This window comes from Oncorhynchus nerka, linkage group LG16, assembly GCF_034236695.1.
Source record: "Oncorhynchus nerka isolate Pitt River linkage group LG16, Oner_Uvic_2.0, whole genome shotgun sequence".
Classification (NCBI taxonomy): Eukaryota; Metazoa; Chordata; class Actinopteri; order Salmoniformes; family Salmonidae; genus Oncorhynchus; species Oncorhynchus nerka.
This window is the reverse complement of record NC_088411.1, coordinates 1,173,627-1,200,742: the sequence shown is the minus strand read 5'-3', so window position 1 is coordinate 1,200,742 and position 27,116 is coordinate 1,173,627. Positions and strand designations below refer to the sequence as shown.

Here is a 27,116-nt window from a genome sequence, read left to right as displayed (position 1 = left end):
GGATCTCGCTGTACTTAGCTCCATTCATCTTTGCCTCGATCCTGACAAGTCTCCCTGTCCCTGCCGCTGAGAAACATCCCCACAGCATAATGCTAACACCACCATGCGGATGGTGCCAGGTTTCCTCCAGACGTGACGCTTGGCATTCAGGAGATAGGGCGGCGCACAATTGGCCCAGCATCGTCCGGATTAGGGGAGGGTTTGACTTGCTGACTTGCCTAGTTAAATAAAGGTTAAATAAATGTAAAAAATATATTTCAATCTTGTTTTCATCAGACCAGAGAATCTTGTTTCTCATGGTGGGAGTCCATTAGGTGCCTTTTGGCAAACCAAGCAGGCTGTCATGTGCCTTTTACTGAGGAGTGGCTTCCGTCTGGCCACTACCATGAAAGGCCTGATTGGTGGAGTAATGCAGAAATGGTTGTTCTTCTGGAAGGTTCTCCCATCTCCACAGAGGAACTCTGGAGCTCTGTCAGAGTGACCATCGGTTTCTTGGTCACCTCCCTGACCAAGGCCCTTCTCCCCAGATTGCTCAGTTTGGCCAGGTAGCCAGCTCTAGGAAGTATTGGTGATTCCAAACTTTCTCCCATTTAAGAATGATGGAGGCCACTGTGTTGTTGGGGACCTTTAATGCTGCAGACATTTTTTGGAACCCTTCCCCAGATCTGTGCCTCAACACAATCCTGTCTCGGAGCTCTACGGACAATGCCTTCGACCACGTGGCTTGGTTTTTGCGCTGACATCCACTGTCAACCGTGGGACTTTAAATAGACAGGTGTGTGCCTTTCCAAATCATGTCCAAATCAATTAAATTTACCACAGGTGGACTCCAATCAAGTTGTACAAACATCTCAAGGATGATCAATGGAAACAGGATGCACCCTTAGGTCAATTTCAAGTCTCACAGCAAAGGGTCTGAATACTTATGTAAATAAGGTATGTTTTTCTTTTTAATACATTTCCAGAAATTTCTGAAAACCTGTTTTCGCTTTGTCGTTATGGGGTATTCTGTGCAGATTGAGGACAATTTTTTTGTTAAATCGATTTTAGAATAAGGCTGTAACGTAACACAATGTGGAAAAAGAGAAGGGGTCTGAATAATTTCAGAATAAACACTACATGTGCAGACCAGCTGGCTGGAGTGTTTACGGACATATTCAATTTCTCCCTATGACAGTCTGCTGTCCACATATGCATCAAGATGGCCACCATTGTTCCTCTACCCGCATTTCTAAAAACCTGTTTTCACTTTGTCATTATGGGGTATTGTGTGTAGATTGCTGAGGATTTTTAATTTTTTAAATCCCTTTTATAATAAGGCTGTAAAGTAACAACATGTGAAAGGGGTTTGAATTATTTCCGAAGGCACTGTACATAGAGGGAAAAATGTAATATATTATTATTATTATTATAATAAAATGGGATTTCGCAGATGTTTTTATCCAAGGCCAATTACAGTTGAAAGGCTGGTCAAGGCTCAGACGGATTACCAGGACATGTACTCAAAAGCATGCACGGACCAACTGGCAAGTGTCTTCAATGACATTTTCCTCTCCCTGACCGAGTCTGTAATACCTATATATGTTTCAAACAGACCACCATAGTCCCTGTGGCCAAGAAAGCGAAGGTAACCTGCCTAAATGATTAACACCCCGTAGCACTCACTTCAGTAGCCATGAAGGGCTTTGAAATTTTGGTCATGGCTCACATCAACACCATCATGATGGAAACCCTAGACCCACTCCAATTCGCATACCGCCCCAACAGATTCACAGATGATGCAATCTCATTCTTACTCCACACTGCCCTTTCCCACCTGGAAAAAAGGAACACCTATGTGAGAATGCTGTTCATTGACTACAGCTCAGCGTTCAACACCATAGTGCCCTCAAAGCTCATCAGTTAGCTAAGGACGCTGGGACTAAACACCTCCCTCTGCAACTGGATCCTGGACTTCGACGGGCCGCTCCGAGGTGGTAAGGGTAGGCAACAACATCTGCCACACTGATCCTCAACACTGGGTCCCCTCAGGGGTGCGTGCTCAGTCCCCTCCTGTACTCCCTGTTCAACGACTGCGTGGCCAAGCACGACTCCAACACCATCATTAAGTTTTCTGACGACACAACAGTGGTAGGCCTGATCACCGCAGTGTGGTGCCAGGACAACAACCTCTCCCTCAATGTGAGCAAGATAAAGGAGCTGATCGTGGACTATAAGAAAAGGAGGGCCGAACAGGACTCCATTAACATCAACGGGGCTGCAGTGGAGCAGATCGAGAGCTTCAAGTTCCTTGGTGTCCACATCAACGAACTAGCATGGTCTAAACACACCAAGACAGTTGGGAAGAGGGCAGGACAACACCTTTCCCCCCCCTCATGAGACTGAAAAGATATGCCATGGGTCCCCAGATCCTTAAAAAGTTCTGCAACATCGAGAGCATCCTGACCGGTTGCATCACTGCCTGGTGTGGCAACTGCTCGGCATCTGACCGTAAGGCACTACAGAGGGTAGTGGGTACGGCCCAGTACATCACTGGGGCCAAGGTTCCTGCCATCCAGGATCTATATACTAGGCGGTGACAAAAAATTGTCAAAGACTCTAGTCACCCAAGTCATAGACTGTTCTTTCTTCTACCGCCTGGCCAGCGGTACCAGAGAGCCAAGTCTAGGTCCACAAGGCTCTTTAACAGCTTCTACCCCAAAGGCATAAGACTGCTGAACAATTAATACAATTACCACCTGGACTATTTACATTGACCCCCTTCCTTTGTTTTTACAATTCTGCTACTCGCTTATTATCCATGCATAGTCACTTTACAAATGACCTTGACTAACCTGTACGCCCGCACATTGACTCGGTACCGGTACCCCCCCCTGTATATAGCGTCGTTATTGTTATGTCATTTTCTTGTGTTAATTTTTAAAACTTTATTTAGTAAAAAAATTCTTAACTCTATTTCTTGAACTGCATTGTTGGTTAAGGGCTTGTAAGTAAGCATTTCATGGTAAAGTCCTGTTGAAGTCGGGCGCATGTGACAAATACAATTTGATTTGAAACCTGGCACTAGTGGCAACTCTTAGCTCATATACAGGGGAACGGTGTAAAGCTTTTAATGTATTAACTAAATATTCCATCAATGACATAAAGAAAAGTACTTAACATTGGAAAAAAAATGGCACTTTCCTCTCTAGGGCCATCTAGAATTATCACTCAAAACTTCTGAGAGCAAGATGAAAGGCCAACAAACTGTGGACAGGGTGCCACCTTGTGGCGGTATTGGGTAAGAAGAAGCACATGCCACAAATGGATAAAGTCAGTCAGGGCGGTTTAGCGTGTGGTATATTGAGGCCGAATGTCACTTAGTTTAGCCTTGTAAGCAAACCTACTTTAAATTACACAAATCTCAAGCCTTAGTAATTCAAATTGTATTATGCTGAGGAACACGATTTGAGCACATCAACCTGTCAGATATATATGACCCTGATTTACACATACTGTCATGGATTGAGACTAAATCGATGTGCTGTAGTCATGTAATTACAAGACAGCGTCACACATGGCCAGTTTTCTGCATCGGAGCGAGCCAGGGACGACACTTACCAATGAGGGTAAGAGAAGAGCTCTCGGCCTTCTCAAAAACCACCTGGCTGTTTCCCAGCAACAAGCCAATGTCAATCTGTATAGACCACAGAGACAGAAGACAGTTAGGAGTGAGTAGATGGTGGACAGAGAATTGTGCCCAAGCACCTTGGGTGTGACTTCACCTTGTTATATAAACTATAACTACTGTATAGCAAGTATAACTAGATTACTACTGTAACTACTGTATTGCTAGTGTAACTAGATTACTACTGTAACTACTGTATAGCTAGTGTAACTAGATTACTACTGTAACGACGATTAGTTCAAGCGTATGAACATTACTATGTAATGTCAAGTGTATTAATCATATAGAAATGGTATATCTAAATGGTGATAATCGAGGTCCTAAGGTAGGTTGATTGGTTGGTGCTCTAGATACCTTGTGCTTCTTCCCAGAGCCTGCTTCTCCCTTGAGGATGCTTGGGTCCATGGCTTCCATGTCTTTTATCAGCAGGCCAAACAGCTTGTCACAGAAACTAAACACCAGCTAGAGACATCAAGAAAAAGAGGAAGAGTAGACAACGTTAGAAGGTTAGAATAACGTAAAGCGTCATCAGCATGCAGAACACAAATACAAAAGCGTGGCAACTTGGCACAATCGAAGAATACAACAAAAATGTTTGTGCTATTAAATCATTTGAGGAGAAGTTCGCTTGATGCTACCCCTCAACCTAAAGCCAAGAGTACGACAAAGTCAGCCCATGTTAATGATCCACAGTCAGTTTTGCCACATTGCAATGGTTAAGCTGATCCTAGATCGGTTTCTAAGGGCAACTTCTACCAAGAGCCTCAAGACCACCAAAGTCTTGTAAGAGGTACGCAAGTAACCCCACCCTGTCACCCCAGCGTCCTTCTATAGGTTACAGTTCCCGTACCTGCTGGCCTGTACTGAAGGCCTGGCTGTTGAAGTGCTGGATGAACTCTGCAGCCATCTTGTCTGAGTCGTATTGGCTGCTGTCCACACTCTTCTTCTGCAGGAAATCAATCTCCACCATCATGGTGCCCACACACTGCTTGGACTTGTCAAAGTTGTAGTTGGTCACTACATGGAAAGGAAACAGATAGCAGAAGCCCGGTAGCTTTTCACCCCTTTACTCCGTTTCCATTTTCAAGTACAATGTCAAAAGTCTGATCGGTGTTCATTTGTAGTACCTTGCTCAATAGTGCTATTCACTTCGCAGCATATTCCATGAACAACCTAATCAAGGACAAACACCTTTAGCATCATTGTTTTCTAATGGATAATGCATATTGAATCACTTGGTTCAATAATACAATGACCACGTGAACGGCACACTAACACATTACAGCGAGTTCAAACAGGCCTCTGTTGTTCAGGACCTCACACCTGAGAGAGCGCAGTCTGCAACACAGGGCTGCATTTGATGAAGGAACTAGCTGTTCTTTCAACATCTGTTCACAGCCACCTAAGCAGTATGGTAATTATGCAAATTAGCCAATTACCAGCTCTATTCCAGATCAGGGTGTCTTTACATAGTGACACTTTGCTAATAACACTTTCAGAGGGGCATATTTCAACTAATGTCAAGCCAAACTGTTAACTGCTGATAACTGCTGTTATCCTAGGCAGAGCTAGTCTGGTCCCATACTACATGTGTTGTTGTCATCCATACATGTTTGGCTTGACAAAGAACGGACACAGAGAGGAGTTGGCCAAAGTTCTAAACCGATCTGGACCACCAAGATAAAAAAGGCTCTGCGTGGTCAATCCGTCATCCGCAGTGGCCGTATACCATTTACTGCCATGCGGCCTCCGCTCAAGTCAGAGCATTCATACTTCCAGCGCTTCGCAGAGCAGAGCTGTTCTGAAGGATGTAAGGCAGAGCTATAGGACTTAGGCTATTAGCGCAAGCATCGTCGCTATAGATATTATCAGACAATGGGTGTATACTGGCTAGGGCTTTGATAACCTGGCCGAGCTTCAAGACCACCACGATCTCTGAAGCGATCCATGTGCTCGATCAATCACTTCCCCTCCACCACCCTCTCACTGCGTCCACATAGATCACATCTATATGGGTGGCCAGACCAACCCCCTCCTCCTGAAACTATGGGTGTTTCTCAATATACATACTACCGTGCTCCATACACACGTTCGGATTGCATTCTCAGAAGACGTTCTCTTGAGTACGTTCTTGTGAGGACGAGAGGGTGGAGAACGCATAAAACACTCGCCCCTACTGTATTACCTCACACTGCACCTCCCCATTCACTGAACCTTCTTCCAGCGAGGACAATTGCAACAATAGAGAATAAACAAGTTATACACAAAGCAAAAGGTTTTCCATCATAATTGTCAGCTAACTATATGTGAATCGTAATGATCTAGCTAGCCAGCTTGGTAAAAATGACCTAAAACTAAATGTTGTGCAAGGTAGATGTCCATTCTTTATGGGTAGCTAGCTGCTAATTGTTCGTGGCTAACAGACTACGCACACTACAGTGGGTATTTGTGTCATGCTTACACTGAGTGTACAAAACAGTAGGAACACTTTCCGAATATTGAGTTGCACCACAGAACAACCTTAATTCATCGGGGGCATGGACTCTACAAGGTGTCGAAAATGTTCCACAGGGTGGCTAGCCCTGTTTCACACAGTTGTGTCAAGTGGGAAGCATTGGCGTCAACATGGGCCAGCATCCCTGTGGAACACTTTCGACACCTTGGAGTTCATGCCCCGATTTCCAAATGTTTTACCTGGGCCAATTGAGATACAGAAACTCTATATCCTTGGCTACTCCATTCAAAATACGTACATCAGAGAAGTGTCCTCCATGCTCCGTTTCGCAAAACTTGATTTTAACTCATACTCCGACCCTCCCATGCTCCAATTTGCGTGCTCGGAGCATGGTAGCATGGATGTTGAGAAACAACCTAGAAATCTAAAATCAACAGGCTGGGGGTGGCATTTGAAGCTCTATCACTGCAGCAAAGGACCATGGGATAATTGGCATTTCTCTGGCAGAGGGAAATATCTCTAAAAACCTTTAGAGTGAAACATGATTAAGTTACAGGGTTTTTGTTAGAGAGATGTTGGGGTTGTATCGTCAAAACCAAGCTTTTATTGAAGCTACAGACCATAGCTAGCCATTTATTTTTTTTAGTCAGAACAAATTCATATTTACAATGACGGCCTAGGAACAGTGGGTTAACGGCCATGTTCGGCGGCAGAACAACAGAATTTTTTTACCTTGTCAGTTCGGGATTTGATCGAGCAACCTTTCATATACTGGCCCAATACTCTAACCACTTGGCTACCTGCCGCCCCATCTGGTGGCTAATGATAGGACAGCAGTTATACAATGGCAATCAATGAGAAGAATTCAGAGAGAGAATGCACTTTGTCTTCCTGCATTCACCTCACAGTTCAATACCATCATGTTTTAGTCTTACCTTCCACATCCTGACCAATGGAGAGGCCTGCCCATTTTCTCTGGGAAAACAAGTAATGTATCCTAGTCAGTGTACAGTTCACACATTTCATTTGTATTAACTATGCAAACAAAGACCATATAAAAAGGGCAACACTATCTATATAATCCAGTTGCCCAGCAACAAGGTACAAACAGGCTCAGGAAAGAGACATTCTAACATACAGTACCAGTCAAACGTTTGGACACACCTACTCATTCAAGGGTTCTTTATTTTTACTATGTTCTGCATTGTAAAATAGTGAAGACATAAAAATTATGAAATAACACATGCAATCATAGTAACCAACATATATTTTATATTCTTCAAAGTAGCTACTCTTTGCTTTGATCACAGCTTTGCACACTTGGCATTCTCTCAACCAGCTTACTGGAATGCATTTCAATTAACAGGGGTGCCGCCTTAAAAGTTCATTTGTGGAATTTCTTTCCTTCTTAATGCGTTTGCGCTAATACGTGGTTTTGTGACATGGTAGGGGGGGTATACAGAAGATAGCCCTATTTGGTAAAAGACCAAGTCCATATTATGGCAAGAACAGCTCAAATGAGGAAAGAGAAACGACAGTCCATCATTACTTTAAGACATGAAGGTCAGTCAACCCGGAACACTTCAAGAACTTTGAAAGTTTCTTCAAATGCAGTCACAAAAACCATCAAGCACTATGATGAAACTGGCTCTCATGACCGCCACAGGAAAGTTACTTCTGCTGCAGAGGATAAGTTCATTAGACTGAACAGCCTCAGGAATTGCAGCCCAAATAAATGCTTCACAGAGTTCAAGTAACAGGCACATCTCAACATCAATTGTTTAGCAGACTGCGTGAATCAGGCCTTCATGGTCGAATTGCTGTAAAGAAAACACTACTAAAGGACACCATTAAGAAGAAGAGACTTGCTTGGGCCAAGAAATACGAGCAATGGACATTAGACCGGTGGAAATCAGTCCTTTGGTCTGGAGTCCAAATTTGCGATGTTTGGTTCCAACAACTGTGTCTTTGTGACGCAGAGTAGGAAAACAAATGATCTCCACATGTGTGGTTCCCACCGTGAAGCATGGAGGTGGTGTGATGGTGCTTTGCTGGTGACACTGTCAGTGATTTATTTAGAATTCATGGCACACTTAACAAGCATGGCAACCATAGCATTCTATAGCAATACACCATCCAATCAGGTTTGTGCTTAGTGGGACGATCATTTGTTTTTCAACAGGACAATGACCCAACACACCTCCAGGGTGTGTAAGGGCTATTTGACCAAGAATGAGAGTGATTAAGTGCTGCATCAGATGACCTTGCCTCCACAATCACCCGACCTCAACCTATTTGAGAAGGTTTGGGATGAGTTGGACCGCAGAGTGAAGGAAAAGCAGCCAACAAGTGCTCAGCATATGTGGAAACTCCTTCAAGAAAGTTGGAAAAGCATTCCAGGTGAAGTTGGTTGAGAGAATGCTAAGAGTGTACAAAGCTGTGATTAAGGCAAAGGTGCCAAATAACACACGATTCCATATGTGTTATTTCATTGTATGTCTGTCTTCACTATTATTCTACAATGTAGAAAATAGTCGAAAAAAATTAAGAAAAAACGTCAAATGAGTAGGTGTGTCCAAACTTTTGACTGATACTGTATTTTTGCAACTACTAGACAGTACACCTCCAATGAACCATCAGTGATAACTAGGGTGTTCTGACAACGACAGTGATGTAGGCTGTCTCTTAAACACGGTCTTATTTTACAACATCTTTCAAGAAGATCAGTCCGACAACAGGTTAAAAAAAACCCGTCCGGACAGGGCTAAGGGTTTTTGACTGATAGTTGAACCCACGTGTCACCTACTTTACATGGCGGCCGAAGCTCTAAGCTACTGTACGGCGCATTTGGCCATTGATTCATGTCCAGCTAAGAGTTATCATGTAGCGCATTGCTACAATCTTATAAAAATGTCTACGGTCCTATTTACAACTGCTTCTGTTCATTACTCCAATCTAGTTGTGAAATAAGACCGGCCAAGGAGGACGTTGCTGGAGTACCTGAGTGCCGGCTGTGGCTGCAGAGTTTATAGAAGGAGAAAGAGCAGGCAGAGACAAGCAAAGGTCAAAAGCAGCGACAGACATGATAGGAGACAACAGAGTGGAGGAGGAGCACGCACACAGGACGGGCCATAGTAAGCCAGACAGCTAAAGTCAAATACAGTCAGAAGATCATCCACACATTGTGACTGCGCTACACCCTGTAGAAACCAACTTTATCATCGTCATCGATTAAATGATGACTTTAGTTATTAACGCCCTAAAACATGTGGGTTCGACTTGGTCAATGTATCATTTATCTATCAAGTAAGGATAGCTTTGAACACGGTGTGTGTAGCCTATTTTATGAAGGCCATGATGGTGTCTCCTACCTGTGGCAGACTGAAGGCGATGGTCCCCGGGACCACACTCTGGTGGGTCTTCACTGTGAACACAAACTTGTGGGTCGGCGTGGTTCTCACGGTCACGTGACTACATAGAGAAGAGCACTATCATATCATACAGAGAAAACTATGATATGTACAGTGGGGCAAAAAAAACATATTTAGTCAGCCACCAATTGTGCAAGTTCTCCCACTTAAAAAGATGAGGCCTGTAATTTTCATCATAGGTACACTTCAACTATGACAGACAAAATTAGAAGAAAAAAAATCCAGAAAATCACATTGTAGGATTTTCAATTAATTTATTTGCAAATTATGGTGGAAAATAAGTATTTGATCAATAACAAAAGTTTCTCAATACTTTGTTATATACCCTTTGTTGGCAATGACAGAGGTCAAATGTTTTCTGTAAGTCTTCACGAGGTTTTCACACACTGTTGCTGGTATTTTGGCCCATTCCTCCATGCAGATCTCCTCTAGAGCAGTGATGTTTTGGGGATGTTGCTGGGCAACACGGACTTTCAACTCCCTCCAAAGATGTTCTATGGGGTTGAGATCTGAAGACTGGCTAGGCCACTCCAGGACCTTGAAATGCTTCTTACGAAGCCACTCCTTCGTTGCCCGGGCAGTGTGTTTGGGATCATTGTCATGCTGAAAGACCCAGCCACGTTTCTTCTTCAATGCCCTTGCTGATGGAAGGAGGTTTTCACTCAAAATCTCACGAAACATGGACCCATTCATTCTTTCCTTTACACAGTTCTCACTGTTCTTGTGATCATTTTGACCCCACGGGGTGAGATCTTGCGTGGAGCCCCAGATCGAGGGAGATTATCAGTGGTCTTGTATGTCTTCCATTTCCTAATAATTGCTCCCACAGTTGATTTATTCAAACCAAGCTGCTTACCTATTGCAGATTCAGTCTTCCCAGCCTGGTGCAGGTCTACAATTTTGTTTCTGGTGTCCTTTGACAGCTCTTTGGTCTTGGCCATAGTGGAGTTTGGAGTGTGACTGTTTGAGGTTGTGGATAGGTGTCTTTTATACTGATAACAAGTTCAAACAGGTGCCATTAATACAGGTAACGAGTGGAGGACAGAGGAGCCTCTTAAAGAAGAAGTTACAGGTCTGTGAGAGCCAGAAATCTTGCTTGTTTGTAGGTGACCAAATACTTATTTCCCACCATAATTTGCAAATAAATTCATTAAAAATCCTACAATGTGTTTTTCTGGATTTTATTCTCTCATTTTGTCTGTCATAGTTGAAGTGTACCTATGATGAAAATTACAGGCCTCTCTCATCTTTGTAAGTGGGAGAACTTGCACAATTGGTGGCTGACTAAATACTTTTTTGCCCCACATTATGTTTACATGGATAGCAAGCATGATATTGAGATAATTTTTGAATCCCCTTTATTGGTTCAAGACCCGACAGAGACACAGCGAGACCATATGTTCCATGGTGACATTTTTCTGCTGGGGTGGGTTACTTCTTTCACCAGGTAAGAGCTTTGGTGAGTCCCACACCTGCCCCAGAGGGACAGTTGCAAGGCCAGAGATGAAAAGACAGAACATTATTTGGTGATAGAGAATGAAATCAGAGCAGCCACAGACAGAATGTGACAGCCCTGGGGCTTTTGGCATCCTGGCTAGAGAGCTGAGCCCCAGTGATCCACTGTGATCTACCGCCACACACACACACAGGCCTTTGATGTGGCAGAGGCACCTCAGGGCTGGGGATCAAAACACACGTACATGCATAAACAGCATACAACCATATAGTGGTCACACACACATTACTTACTGTTCAAACTGTGGGTCCTTCTCACTCACGACTGCGCAGTTGGTAAGTGACAGTTCGTCTGTTGGGCATCGCGCCGCTTGCATAGTCTGGCAAGGAGAATAACAGAAAAAAAAGACTCAATATACGCAAAAATGTTTTTTTTTTTTTTTAAGGAACATGTCCCGGTGACATACCAATTGCAATTGATATGGTGTAATGAAAATATTTCCTTTCACACCCCTTGTCTGTGGTATCACATGGCCTATGCCTTTTCGTAAGTTTCAGCTATTTGAAAAGATTGTACTACTAAAGGCTGCTCCAATCCAGTTCAGTAGAAAGGACCTGCGTCATTTCCTCAACATTGCTCCCGAGTGGCGCAGCGGTCTAAGGCACTGCATCTCAGCGCTAGAGATCTTCATTAGAGGCACCCTGGCTCGAAACCAGGCTGTATCGCAACCGGCAGCAATTAGGAGTCCCATAGGGCTGCGCACAACTGGCCCAGCGTCATCCGGGTTTGGCCGGGGTAGGCCGTTATTGCAAATAAGAATTTGTTCTTAACTGACTGGTCTAGTTACAGGTTAAATAAAATATTGAGATAAGTGTATTTTGGAGGCGTATAGCAAACAAACAGATAGGCCTAGGCTACATATGGGACAAACTGCATTCCCATGTCGATTGTCAACTTACGATCTTTTAAACCAGATCGCTTCTTTTTAAGTAAACATTGTTTTTTTTGCCTGTGTGCCAAACTTCCCATATTGCCTCTGTGCGAGTTAGTGGGTCTAAGACGAATTCAATTTAGCCTAGGCAGTGAATGGGGTTGTCCCTCCACTCCAGCTAATTTGATTGGATGGAAAATCTTTTCCTGCTATTGGCTATCCATTCATACATATCCCCAGAAGTGGGAGGGAAGCATTGAAAATATATTGATGTAAACTGAAAAGAGATAAGTGAGGAATAGGGCTTTGTGGGTAGTGAAGACATGTAGGATGGTTGACAAGCCTCATACAGATGCAAAACTCAGGTTTGTTAACCAAAAACAAAAAAACAAACAAAAAATGAACCCCATTTCATAAAGTGTAGGCTAAAGTTCTCCCTTGAGGGATTCTGTTTAAACCAACAGTGTAACTTAAACTATTGCACATTTCAAGAAAGAAATCAACTGTCTAGGCCGGGGTTGTTGTTTTGCATCTTCCTGAGAATAAAGTCATTACTCCTAGCTACTTCTTTGAGGAGCGATGGTAAAATTCTAGCAACGTGACACCTTGGACTTGAAGCTATTTTCCAGGCCAACGCAACTTTCTCATAACGGTTGATAGTAACCTTGTAATATATCACAGCTATAAGTTATCCACAGGGATGATGGTGATTTATACAAGCCATAGCCTCTCACACTGCAAAGAGCTACAAGTGTAACATGTTATACATCTCCAGAAAAATATATTTTGAAGAGTTCAAATACCCATGCCTCCACTCTCCAACTTCTGCTGACTGATATATGGCCTAAAAATCATCTAGATTTTTTTCCTAGCGATTCACAGTATAAACTGGAACATGCTCTTTCAAATGGCACATACTAAAACAGGTGTATCCAGGTGAACGCTATGATCCTTTATTGATGCCACCTGTTAAATCCACTTCAAATCAGGTAGATTTAAAGAAACTTTTTAAGACTTGAGACAAATGAGACATGGATTGTGAGTGCCATTCAGAGGGTGAATGGGCAAGGCAAAATATTTAAAAGTGCCTTTGAACAAAGGATAGTCGTAGGTGCCCAGGTGCACCGGTTTGAGTGTGTCAAGAACTGTAACGCTGCTGGATTTTTCACACTCAACCATTTCCTGTGTGAATCCAGAATGGTCCACCACCCAAAGGACATAACACCAACTTGACAACTGTGAGAAGCATTGGAGTCAACATGGGCCAGAATCCCTGTGGAATGCTTTCGACACCTTGTGGAGTCCATCCCCCAATGAACTGAGGCTGTTCTGAGGGCAAAAGGGGGTGCAACTCAATATTAGGAAGATGTTCCTAATGTTTTGTACACTCAGTGGCTCTGAGTGTCAATTCACTTCTGGGCCACATCCTGACTCAATGCTTGGAGTTTGTCAGAATTTGTGGGTTTTTGTTTATCCACCCGCCTCTTGAGGATTGACCACAAGTTCTCAATGGGATTAAGGTCTGGGGAGTTTCCTGGCCATGGACCCAAGATATCGATGTTTTGTTCCCAGAGCCACTTAGTTATCAATTTTGCCTTATGACAAGGTGCTCCATCATGCTGGAAAATGCATTGTTCGTCACCAAACAGTTCCTGGATGGTTGGGAGAAGTTGCTCTTTGGAGGATGTGTCGGTACCATTCTTTATTCACGGCTGTGTTCTTAAGCAAAATTGTGAGTGAGCCCACTCCCTTGGCTGAGAAGCAACCCCACACATGAATGGTCTCAGGATGCTTTACTGTTGGCATGACACAGGACTGATGGTAGCGCTCACCTTGTCTTCTCCGGACAAGCTTTTTTCCGGATGCCCCAAACAATCGGAAAGGGGATTCATCAGAGAAAATGACTTTACCCCAGTCCTCAGGAGTCCAATCCGTGTACCTTTTGCAGGATATCGGTCTGTCCCTGATGCTTTTCCAGGAGAGAAGTGGCTTCTTTGCTGCCCTTCTTGACACCAGGCCATCCTCCAAAAGTCTTCGCCTCACTGTGTGTGCAGATGCACTCACGCCTGCCTGCTACCATTCCTGAGCAAGCTCTGTACTGGTGGTGCCCCGATCCCGCAGCTGAATCAACTTTAGGAGACGATCCTGGCGCCCTGAAGTCTTTTTCACAACAATTGAACCGCTCTCCTTGAAGTTCTTGATGATCCGATCTTACGGTCAGCAATATCCTTGCCTGTGATGCCCTTTTTGTGCAAAGCAATGATGACGGCACATCCCTTGCAGGTAACCATGTTTGACAGAGTTAGAACAATGATTCCAAGCACCACCCTCCTTTTGAAGCTTCCAGTCTGTTATTCGAACACAATCAGCATGACAGAGTGATCTCCAGCCTTGTCCTCGTCAACACTCACACCTGTGTTAACCAGATAATCACTGATATGTCAGCTGCTCCTTTTGTGGCAGGACTGAAATGCAGTGGAAATTTTTGGGAGGATTCAGTTCATTTGCATGGCAAAGAGGGACTTTGCAATTAATTGCAATTAATCTAATCACTCTTCATAACATTATGGAGTATATGCAAATTGCCATCATACAAACTGAGGCAGCAGACTGTGAAAATTAATTTGTGTAATTCTCAAAACTTTTGGCCACAACTGTACATAGCTTCTAACGGTAGCTTGCAAAGTAAACATTCTGTGCCATTCTGCTGCTTGACAGGCATGAACCACTCAGGATGGGAAATTAACCTAAACCACTCATACTTGTCAGGTATTGTTCACTTCTACAGCACTCACTAACTGTGGCCAATATTGAGCGATATCGGGACCTTCACGTATCTGAAATGACATGATCGGTTGATGTTTACTGATCTTGAAAAAGTATGCAGTTACTTGCTGTACAACTCTGATGATGGAGCTAAATGTGCGCAATTGTTTTGCATGGAATAATCAGAAATGTGTACTTTGACTATAGGTATTCAAGAGGTGATGATATTACAACCAAATAGATAACATTTATTTAACAATCCCTTGAAAACGGCACATGGTTTTATTGGAGCAGGGGGGTCTCCTTGCTCCTTACCAAGTTATTGTGACGTTTTATTAACAACGACCTATAGAAAGCTTGACCATATATCTTGAGAGAGACATGCAATTGCAATAGGGTCCTAAGTACAGCAGTGTTTTCCCTAGGATCTTTTATCTACACACAACAGCCTATAACGACAAAGCAAACAGGTATAGACATTTTTGCCAATGTATTAAAAATTAAAAACAGAAATACCTTGCATAATTATTCAGAACCTTTGCTATAAGACTCAAAATTGAGCTCAGGTACATGCTGTTCCATTGATCATCCTTGAGATGTTTCTACTTGATTTTAGTCAATTCAATTGATTGGACATGATATGGAAAGGCACACACCTGTCTATATAAGGTCCCACAGTTGACAGTGATGTCAGATCAAAAACCAAACCATGTGGTTGAAGGAATTGTCCAAGGAACTCCGAGGCAAGATTGTGTAGAGGCACAGATCTGGGGAATTGAAGGTCCCCAGGAACACAGTGGCCTCCATCATTCTTAAATGGAAGAAGTCTGGAACCACCAACACTCTTCATAGAGCTGGCTGGCAGGCCAAACTGAGCATTCGGGGGGAGAAGGGCCTTGGTCAGGGAGGTGACCAAAAACACGAAGGTCACTGACAGAGCTCCTCTGTGGAGATGGGAGAACCTTCCAGAAGGACAACCATCTCTGCTGCACTCCACCAATCAGACCTTTATGGTAGAATGCCCATACAGAAGCCACCACTCAGTAAAAAGGCACATAACAGCCCGCTTGGCGTTTGCCAAAAGGTACCTAAAGGACTATCAGACCATGAGAAACAAGATTCTCTGGTTTGATGAAACCAAGACTGAACTCTTTGGCCTGTCTGGAGGAAACCTGGCACTATCCCTACGGTGAAGCATGATGGTGGTAGCATCATGCTGTTGGGATGTTTCTCAGCGGCAGGGACTGGGAGACTATTCAGGATTGAGGGAAAGATGAATGGAGCAAAGTACAGAGAGATCCTTGATGAAAACCTGCTCCAGAGAGCTCAGGTCCTCAGACTAGGGCGAAGGTTCACCTTCCAACAGGACAATGACCATAAGCACACAGCCAAGACAACACAGGAGTGGTTTCAGGACAAGTCTCTGAATGTCCTTGAGTGGCCCAGCCAGAGCCCCGACTTGAACATGACTGAACTTCTCTGGAGAGACCTGAAAATAGCTGTGCAGCGACACTCCCCATCCAACCGGACAGAGCTTGAGAGGATCTGCAGAGAAGAATGGGAGAAACTCCCCAAATACAGGTGTGCCAAGCTTGTCGCGTCATACCCAAGAAGACTCAAGGCTGTAATCGCTGCCAAAGGTGCTTTAACAAAAGTACTGAGTAAAGAGTCTGAATACTTATGTAAAATGTCAAATTTCCATTTATTTTCACAAACATTTCTACAGCCCTGTTTTTGCTTTGTCAATATGAGGATTGTGTGTAGATTGAGGGGGAAAAAAATACAATTTCATAAATTTTAGAATAAGGCTGTAATGTAACAAAATGAGGACAAAGTCAAATGGTCTGAATACTTTCCGAATGCACTGTACGTTTTCGTGTTCGTGCGAGTCACATTTCCATAGAGGGGTCATGTATTAGCGTGTATCCCAAACTGTTCAGACAGAAGTTGGCAGATCGGATGTACCGACGATTTGTGGGGATCATTTTTGTGAGAAGACCGAATTTTGGGATGTCTCATGGTCTGCGACACTAGTTCTGCCACCTTTCACCGCAGATGTGGAAGAGCGACATCGGCGGATGCAGTGGATTGAGACGCAGCCCATGCAAAGGTCTCTAGCTTAAACTGACAGCGAGCCAGCTACAGTCTGATTTTTTTTATCATGCCAATTATTTTTCTGCAGGGGATTTCCTGCAATTCCTTCAACAGCTTATACTGTGTTCCTATGTTGTCCGAGTGACTCAAACATAACAAAATCAATGGTGGCCTGTCATGCCAAATAGTGTCCCTCTGTCAAAAAGTGCCCCCCCCCCCAACCCACGTCACAGTGGGAGTCGCTGGGTTCTATCAAAAAATAGCTCTTCAAAAACAGTGTTTTTGACGGTGACAACCTGCTGCTTCAAGAAAATCTGATTTAAATAGGACTAAATCATTTAAGCTGTTTTTAGATTGACGTTAGCTACTGTACTTATTAACCTCAGCCTGCCTAGTCAGCTAGCCAGCTACAGTCGCTAGCTAGACAGTTTTATTTAGATTACGTTAGCTACTGTAACTTATTGTAGCTTTGTTTTGTATTTAGCTTGCACTTCAAATGGCATCCCTCTGAGATTCTTCTATTTTTCCAATCAGGCAAAGTACTATGAAGGCACCACTGATCGACAAGAGGCGCAACATTCGGAGAAATTCACAATTCAGGGTAACGTTAAGAAGTTAACTTCTGTTAGACAACTGGACGGATTTAGCTATGTACAACAATCTTTCAACCATTTTCTATCTAGCTAGTTGGTCATCTACATGTTGCTATACATATAGTTCAGTGGAGGCTGGTTCATAATAAGGTATGGAGTAAATGAAATGGTATCAAACAAGTGGTGTGGTTGATACCATTCCATTGACTCCATTCAAACCAATATTATGAGCCGTCCTCCACTCAGCAGCCTCCACTGATATAGTTACATGTCAGTCATATTGAGGTATCTAGCGATAAGTTAAAACGGGGGGGGGTAAAGTGAAAGAGGGACAGTGAGGTGGGAAGAGAGTGGAAGACAGAGGGAGGCGAGAGTGAGCGAGCAGTGCAAATGTACTTAAACTTATTTCAACTCTTCCCTCCCAACTTGTTAGGCAATCATATGTACCTACGAAGGAAGAATGGCCAGCCACACAGGAGGGTGGTTTCTACTAAGGAGGAGGCCGTGCTGACCAAGATGCACGCTGGCCATTTCGGAGTGAAGCGCATGATTGCCATAAATCAACCTACGCTTCTTCTGACAGGGAATTGTCAAGGAGGTGGACAGCTGGGCAAGTGAAATAACCTTTTGTTTATCAAATCACTTTCTATTATATCTGAAATTATGATTTAAATGAATGTCAGAGTGCACAAAAAGTTTCAATTTGTCACTTTTAGCTTAAAAAAAGGTCAGTACCCTGTCTAGCCTGCCAGAAGTTTGAGAGGGCAAAGACTGTGGCGCCGGTGTTGAAGCGCATCAAAGTTGTTTCACCATGGAACATGATCGGTAAGTGTCCCAATTCAAATTTTGCCCTGATAAGTTGTTTTATAATGTTTACTGTATTTTACCAAAGCAGAGTTCAACATTATAGTGTGTATGTCAGTATGTTTACAAATATGAAAATCTGCATAATCTATGACACTAAGAATTAAATGTTAGGGGTGGACCTCATCGGAGCCTTCACAAAATCCAGGAACGGCAACTGCTGGTGTCTGACGGCGACTGATCACTTTACCAAGTGGGTGGAGGCAATACCCATTAAGGTCAGTAAAGGAAGAGTGCGTGCTTAACTCTAAACTCCCTTCTGTAAAACCATTAAAAAGGGTGCTTGGAACCAAAAATAGATTTTTGTTTTGTATGGCACCCATCAAGGACGAGACTGGCAAGGTCACCTCCAAGGCAATGATGAAAAGCTTTAGGTAGGCTATACCTTCCAAAAGTGTTAAAAGTACATACCTCCCATTTATAACACTGCACTAATCCATTAAATGTTCTCCCTGTAAAAAGTGTAACCTGTGTGTTTGCTTGTCTCGGTCTCCTACCCTGTTCCCTTTAAAATCGGCTCCTGTTCTCCAGGACCTTTGGGTTCTGTCAACACCCAGATGTGAATCTATGGGATCAATATCATGCCAAATGTATTGTGAACTCACAGCATGCATTTTGTATTCATGTATCATGATCTATACAAATAAAGTACCAATCCACAAATGTAAATCGCTACCCACAAATAACCACCTTCTGATTTGTATATTGCAGTTCTAAAAGAAATTGAATGCAGATAATTTCGAAGAGCCTTAAGTAAAAATGACTGCCATAAAGATTTGCACATATATGGAGTTGCATATCTCTACTTTGGAAGTGCTTTGGTCACCTGACTTTTGGCAGGGATTTGATGACAAAAAAAGACAAGTAGAAAGCGATTTGTAGTCGTAGAAAAAAGGTTTGTATCCATAGAAAGCGATTTCTATAAATCGCTGGCAGCCTCTCGTTGGGCCATGTTGATGCCTGACTTAAGGCTGCAGAAATTATAGTATGGTAAACATAATGTTAATTAAAACCTCTAGCGACTCCCAAACCCGCATGCGGGAGCGTAATCATCGCCTGAAACTAATTAGCATAACGCAGCGGACATAAATATCCCTAGAAAATGTCCTATTCATGAAAATCACAAATGAAATATATTGAGACACAGCTTAGCCTTTTGTTAATCACCCTGTCATCTCAGATTTTCAAAATATGCTTTACAGCCAACACTAGACAAGCATTTGTGTAAGTTTATAATAGCCTAGCATAGCATTATGCCTTGCTAGCAGCAGGCAACCTTGTCACGGAAATCAGAAAAGCAATCAAATTAAATTGTTTACCTTTGATGAACTTCGGATGGTTTTCACTCACGAGACTCCCAGGTAGATAGCCAAAGTTCATTTTTCCCCAAAAGGTTCTTTTTGCAGGCGAAACAGCTCTGTTTGTTCTTCAGGTTTGGCTGACAAATCGCCCGGAAACAACGCCGAAAAATATTCCAAATTAGCTCCATAATATCGACAGAAACATGGCAAACGTTGTTTAGAATCCATCCTCAAGATGTTTTTCTAATATCTATTTGATAATATATCCGTCGGGACAATTCGTTTTTCTCTAGGACCGATTGGAGTAATGGCTACCTCTGTACTTTACGTGAGAATCTCTCTCGGAGCCACCATGTGACCACTTACGCAATGTGCCCGCATACGGCTATTCTTCAACAGAAATGCGTAAAACTACGTCACAATGATGTAGACACCTTGGGGAATACGTAGAAAGCGTAAGCTCGTTGATGGTACATTCACAGCCAAATAGGGAGTCATTGGAAAGCAGCGCTTTCAAAACCTGGGGCACTTCCGGGTTGGATTTTTCTCAGGTTTTCGCTTGCAAAATCAGTTCTGTTATACTCACATACAATATCTTTACAGTTTTGGAAACGTTAGAGTGTTTTCTATCGAAAGCTGTCAATTATATGCATTTCTAGCATCTTTTCCTGACAAAATATCCCGTTTAAAACGGGAACGTTTATTTTCCAAAAATACTGCCCCTAGAGTTCCAAGAGTTAATCATATACATAACCATAGTATGTCCAACTTAAATAATTGAAAGCCCAAGATTACTCTGTATTTGCAACACTATTGCAGTGTACATCCGTTCATCACACAAATAGTTGAATTATAGCTGGCCAGTGTGATAGCACCACTAAATGTGAAGGATATATCATACAGACTTTGTAACAGTACTTACTGCCTCAGTCCCTCGCCCCAACCTGGGCTTGAACCAGGGACCCTCTGCACACGTCGACAAGTCACCCTCGAAGCATCGTTACCCATCGCTCCACAAAAGCCGCGGCCCTTGCAGAGCAACGCTATCTAGCTAGCCATTTCACACCAGTTACAGTCACCCCCTTTGACCGCCTCCTTTTCCGCAGCAACCAGTGATCCAGGTCAACAGCATCAATGGGATCAACTTTTATGGGATCATCAATTTCTACTCGTGATAATTTTTGTCTTCATGGCAGTCATTTTACTTAAAGTCCTTGGAAATAACCTGAACGTCTGCAGTTATAAAACAATTCTAATGCTATATATCGATTTAGAAATACAAATCAAAAAGGTGTTTGTTTGTGGATTGGTACAAATCATGATACACGAATACAAAATGCATGCTGTGAGTTCACAATTCATTTGGCATGATAGTGATCCACCTGATGTCCTCCATTACCAACCACCCTCCAACTTTTCATTACATCATCTACAGCTACTGTTATTGTCATTATCCTCTAAGAAATGTTCTTGCTCTATCATACTGGGCACAGAATGTGAGAGATACACAGATTGGCTAAAAACACTAGCACTGGAAGCACTCAGAACAAAGAGCAGCAGTGCCTGGACTTTACAGTCTCCCTCTTCAAGTCCCCCTTCCAAGACTGGCTGCTTGCTGAGAGCAAGTGAGAGGCAGAACCTCCCACCCACACAGCAAACACTTCCTCAATATACCACATACCAGAATTCAGCATTTTACTCTTAAATTGTATTAAATTGTCATGTGTGTGAAGAAATAAAATAAAAAAATCAGGGAAAAAATGAACACAAGTGTACCAAAACACATCAAAAGTTTGTCTTAATCTTAAATGCCAGGTTGGTTTTTACAGCCGTTTCACAAGGTGTCCATTATTGGAAGGTAAAACTTTGGTGGTATTTATTTGTTCCACATTATTCTTTGTTGTATCCTAGGACCTACAATAGATACATATGAATTCTACCACAAGGGTGTACTAATGAGCAATGCGAGATATAAAACAAAAAAATCCATGGTAAATAGAAGACTGAAATGAAAATGAATGATGAAATGATATTATTTCAGTGTAGATAAGGGAAGGGCAGGTATAAAATAAAAACATGGCAGAAAGAAAAGCCAGTGTATGAATCAAAATGATTTGCATATGAATGGAGTGGAAATTAGCTGACTTTGTGATCCTTCCTGAGCGGTATGATGGCTGCGTAGTCCATTGGTGTTTATACTTGCGCACTGTTGTTTGTACAGGTGAATGTGGTACCTTCAGGCATTTGGAAATTGCTCCCAAGGATGAACCAGACTTGTGGAGGTCTACAATTTCTTTTCTGAGGTCTTGGCTGATTTCTTTTGATTTTCCCATGATGTCAAGCTAAGAGGCACTGAGTTTGAAGGTAGGCCTTGAAATACACCCACAGGTACACCTCCATTTGACTCAAATTATGTCAATTAGCCTATCAGAAGCTTCTAAAGCCATGACATTTTCCAAACTGTTAAAAGGCACAGTCAACTTAGTATATGTAAACTTCCGACCCACTGGAATTGTGATATATTATTTCACTTAAAATTGAACGTGTCTGTAAACAATTGTTGGAAAAATTACTTGTGTCATGCACAAAGTAGATGTCCTAAACAACTTGCCAAAACTATAGTTTGTTAACAAGAAATTTGTGGAGTGGTTGAAAAATAAGTTAATGACGCCAACCTAAGTGTATGTAAACTTCTGACTTCAATTGTGTGTGTGTGTATGTGTATATAAAACAATATCGGATAATTAATCGGTATCGGCTTTTTTTTGATCCTCCAATCGGTAAAGGGTGTTGAAAAATGATAAATCGGTCGACCTCTAGTCTCATCATTGTCAGTGATCAGGCCTACCACCGTTGTGACTTCGGCAAACTTAATGATGGTGTTGGAGTCATGCATGGCCATACACTCGTGGGTAAACAGGGAGTACGGGGGGGGGGGGGGGGCTAAGCACGCAACCCTGAGGGAACCCAGTGTTCAGGATCAGCGTGGCAGATGTGTTGTTGCCTACCCTTACCACCTGGGGGGGCGGCCCGTCAGAAAGTCCAGGATCCAGTTGCAGAGGGAGGTGTTTAGTCACAGGGTCCTTAGCTTAGTGATAAGCTTTGAGGGCACTATGGTGTTGAACGCTGAGCTGTAGTCAACCTATGTGAGAATGCTGTCGGTTTTCCTTCTGTGCAGGTGGGAATGGGCATTGTAATGGAGATTACATCATCTGTGGATCTGTTGGGGTGGTATGCAAATTGAAGTGGGTCTAGGGTTTCTGGGATGATGGTGTTGACGATAGCCATGACCAGCTTTTCAAAGCACTTCTTGGCTACAGACGTGAGTGCTACAGGGCGGTAGTCCTTTAGGCAGGTTACCTTGCCATTCTTGAGCACAGAGACAATGGTGGTGGCTGCTTGAAACATTGCGGGTATTACAGACTCGGCCAGAGTGAGGTTGAAAATGTCAGTGAAGACATTTGCCAGTTAGTCAGCGCATGCTCCGAGTACGTGCCCTGGTAATCCATCTGGCCCTGCAGCCTTGTGAATGTTTACCTGTTTAAAGGTCTTACGTCGGCTACGGAGAGCGTGATCACACAGTCGTCCGGAACAACTGGTGCTCTTATGCATGCTTCAGTGTGGCTTTCCTCAAAGCGAGCATAAAAAAGGCATTTAGCTCGTCTGGTAGGCTCGTGTCACTGGGCAGCTCGCGGCTGGGTTTCCCTTTGTAATCCGTAATAGTTTACATGCCCTGCCACATGCGACGAGCGTCAGAGCCGGTGTAATAAGATTCGATCTTAGTCCTGGATTGATGCTTTGCCTGTTTGATGGTTCGTCAGAGGGCATATGGGGATTTCTTACAAGTCTCGTGCTCCTAAAAAGCGGCGGCTATAGCTTTTAGTTCAGTGCGGATGTTGCCTGTAATCTTTGGCTTCTGGTTGGGATATGTACGTACGGTCACTGGGGGGGGGGGCGATGTCGTCGATGCACTTACTGATGTGCTTTATGCCATCGGATGAATCCCGAACCTATTCCAGTCTGTACTAGCAAAAGAACAGTCCTGTAGCTTAGCATCCGCATCATCAGACCACTTCCGTAATGAGCGAGTCACTGGTACTTCCTGCTTTTGCTTGTAAGCGGGAATCAGGAGGATAGAATTATGGTCAGATTTGCCAAATGGAGGGCGAGGGAGAGCTTTGTATGCGAAACAGAAGATATGTCCCGTTTATACTCCAGGGATTGCACGGTAGCCAGTAGAACGGATGGTAAAGGCAGATTATCCACTCACCAACTAATTCTTACCAAGCACCCAGATATGCACCCCCTGTATTGGCATCTCCTCTTCATGCGAATGATGGGGATTTGGGCCTGGTCCGGGAGGAGCCGTACATTTCTCACCACCGATTCATTAAATAAAACATCTTTGTTTGGTCAGAGGTGAGTAATCGCTGTTGTAATGTCCAGAAGCTCTTTTCAGTCATAAGAGAAGCAGAAACATTATGTACAAATAAAAGTGAAACATGAAAACACACACAGAATAGCACAATTGGTTAGAAGCCCATTAAAATGGCAGCCATCTCCTCCGGCGCCATTAACTGTGGCGTCCCACCAATAAATTAAGAGGAGAAACAATGGGTGTAGACTCCTGAGGGGGAAGAGGCGTTGTTGTGACCTCTTCACGATTGTGTTGTTGTGTTTGGACCATGATAGATCCTTAGGGTTGTGGACACCAAGGAATCTTTCAACCTGCTCCACTACACCCTGTCCATGTGAAAAGGATGTGTTCGGTAGAGTTGGGCGGTATACAGATTTTCATACTGTACCATACCGGGGTATACGGTATTACTTGATGTGCACACAAGAGCCACTATAATTTATTTTAATAATAACACCTTTTTGTGAGGGGGGGGGGGAACACACACACGCTTCTCTCTTCCATTTCAACAACCCCCCCAAAAATAACAAAGGTGCTGTGGTGAACGGCGGCGCTGTTTCCCCAAATACAGACTCGATCTTTTATATTTTTAGGATGGTATTACTGAAATCAAAATAAAATGTGATGCTTACAGTCAGTGATTTTCAGAGAAACCACTTTGGTGCAAAAGTAGCCAGAAAAAAAAAGCATAGGTTGAGTACATTTGAGCTGCATTTTACCTACTATGCTGTTTACTTTCTACATCTACCGGTCAAAAGTTTTAAAACACCTACTCATTCAAGGGTTTCTTTATAAGACTATTTTCTACATTGTATTAGAATAGTGAAGACATCAAAACTATGAAACAACACATATAGAATCATGTTAGTTACCAAATAAGTGTTAAACAAATCCAAAATGATTTTATATTTGAGATTCTTCAAATAGCCATCCTTTATCTTGATGACACCTTTGCACACTCCTGGAATTCTCTCAACCAGCTACCTGGAATGCTTTTCCAACAGTCTTGAAGGAGTTCACACATATGCTGAGCACTTGTTGGCTGCTTTTCCTTCATTCTGCAGTTCGACTCATCCCAAACCATCTCAATTTGGTTTAGGTCAGGGGGTTGTAGAGGCCAAGTCATCTGATGCAGCACTCCATCACTCTCCTTGGTCAAATAGCCCTTGCACAGCCTGGAGGTGTGATGGGTCATTGTTGAAAAAGAATTGATAGTCCCACTAAGCCCAAACCAGATGGGATGGTGTAATCGCTGAAGAATGCTGTGCTAAGTGTGCCTTGAAGTCTAAATAAATAACAGACAGTGTCACCAGCAAAGCATACCCACACCATAACACCTCCATGCAGAGATCATCCGTTCACCCACACCGAGTCTCACAAAGACACGCTGGCTGGAACACAAATCTCCAACTTGGACTCCAGACCAAAGGACACATTTCTACCGGTGTAATGTCCATTGCTCAGGTTTCTTGGTCCAAGCAAGTCTCTTCTTATTATTGGTGTCCTTTAGTAGTGGTTTCTTTGCAAAAATTCGACCATGAAGGCCTGATTCACACAGTCTCTTCTGAACAGTTGATGTTGAGATGTGTCTTTTACTTGAACTCTGAAGGATTTATTTGGGCTGCAATTTCTGAGGCTGGTAAATCTATTGAACTTATCCTCTGCAGCAGAGGTAACTCTGGGTCTTCCTTTCCTGTGGTGGTCCTCATGAGCCAATGTCATCATAGAGCTTGATGGTTTTTGCGACTACACTTGAAGAAACTTTCAAAGTTCTTGAAATTTTCCGTATTGACTGACATTCATGTCTAAGTAATCTTTGCTTATTTGAGCTGTTCTTGGCATAATATGGACATGGTATTTGACCAAATAGGGCTATCTTCTGTATACCCCACAACCTTGACACATCACAACTGATTGGCTCAAACACATTAAGAAAAGAAATTCCACAAATAAACATAGTTACTTCATCATAACATTGTGTCAATCACAGATTTCACACTCTACAGTCAAAGATGAATGGGGTTCATCTGTGCTACAGTGCCACTGTCAGACAGTGGATACCTAGCTAGTCCACATTGTTCAAGTATCTTGAAAGTGGAACGCTCTAGCTAATGTTGAATTATATTTGGACTAAAAAGGAGTTCGTTTTCTGTTATTGTGCCTCTTTCCCAGCAGTCAGGCATTTCAATTTCACTTCCCTGGTGGGACTAGTGTGTGTGGGCACTGGACTATCTATCTAGTTTGCCTGGTATTGAAAGCTAGTCAACAAGTTAGTCAGCGGTCAAACCTTGCTGGCAGTAGAGATGAAACTTGTTTCGCTAGATGTATCCTTTCATACTGCGCTGGCTTAACTAGCAAGCTACTATCACTAAGGGGTTTCCTGTTCGAGACTGACTAGAGATACAGCATAGAGAGATAATATTTGAGTGTATTGTGTAGCTAGCTTGATATTACATAGCTTGCAGTGGACACTATCCCTAAGATTACTCGTCTTCCGGGCCGAGGTTTTAATGACGTACTCTGCCACACAGGCTAGTAGTGTGTGTGTGTGTGTGTGTGTGTGTGTGTTGGAGGTAGCTAGCTAGCTAACGGTAGCAATTATTAGCTGAAACATCCTTAAAACACAGCATTGTTATCATTCTCATCTATGACTAAATATGTTTACCTAAAGCCATTTATTTAAAGGAAACTCACCCGGCCGGCCATATTGCTGTTTGTTGTCGTTTTTCAAATACAATTCAGCGTAAATGTTCCCAGCACTGCTGACAGCACAATCGTTGAACTCCACTAATGCTACACAGACTAAGTGGGAGGGATCGCCGTGACTTACGAAATGATGTCATCACGCACACCTTGGCGTTGCAATATTTGGTACAGATTACCCAAACTGTTGGACATTTTTCCCAGCGGGACAGCATATAAATATGCACTCCGCAGGTAAATTTATTCCAGGTGTGTACATATTTCGGAAACTGCACAATCAAACGATTTAATAAACTGCTTCAATATTGTGAGCATATGTAGTTGTTTTTAACACGCTCATAAACAAAAACAAAAATATTGTACATTATCAGGATTACTTTTTTATGCCTATTCTCAATATGTGAATTTCCAAATTTGCTAGTATACAAATGGTCAGAG

The 27,116-nt window shown here is 42.9% G+C and overlaps 1 protein-coding gene across 1 annotated transcript in view; it reads right to left on the bottom strand.

Moving 5' to 3' along the window:
* The window catches only part of LOC115143887 (vesicle-fusing ATPase), a 63,811-nt gene extending 37,011 nt beyond the window's left edge, over positions 1 to 26,800 (bottom strand). The window contains exons 1-7 of the mRNA XM_029684331.2: positions 26,670 to 26,800; positions 11,303 to 11,388; positions 9,494 to 9,593; positions 7,058 to 7,097; positions 4,518 to 4,684; positions 4,022 to 4,129; positions 3,601 to 3,676 (exon numbers count right to left, since the gene is read on the bottom strand). Coding sequence (XP_029540191.1) covers positions 3,601 to 3,676; positions 4,022 to 4,129; positions 4,518 to 4,684; positions 7,058 to 7,097; positions 9,494 to 9,593; positions 11,303 to 11,388; positions 26,670 to 26,681 — 589 coding nt within the window. The 5' untranslated portion in view covers positions 26,682 to 26,800. The remainder of the gene's footprint in view (positions 1 to 3,600; positions 3,677 to 4,021; positions 4,130 to 4,517; positions 4,685 to 7,057; positions 7,098 to 9,493; positions 9,594 to 11,302; positions 11,389 to 26,669) is intronic.
* Between the last annotated feature and the right edge of the window lie 316 nt (positions 26,801 to 27,116).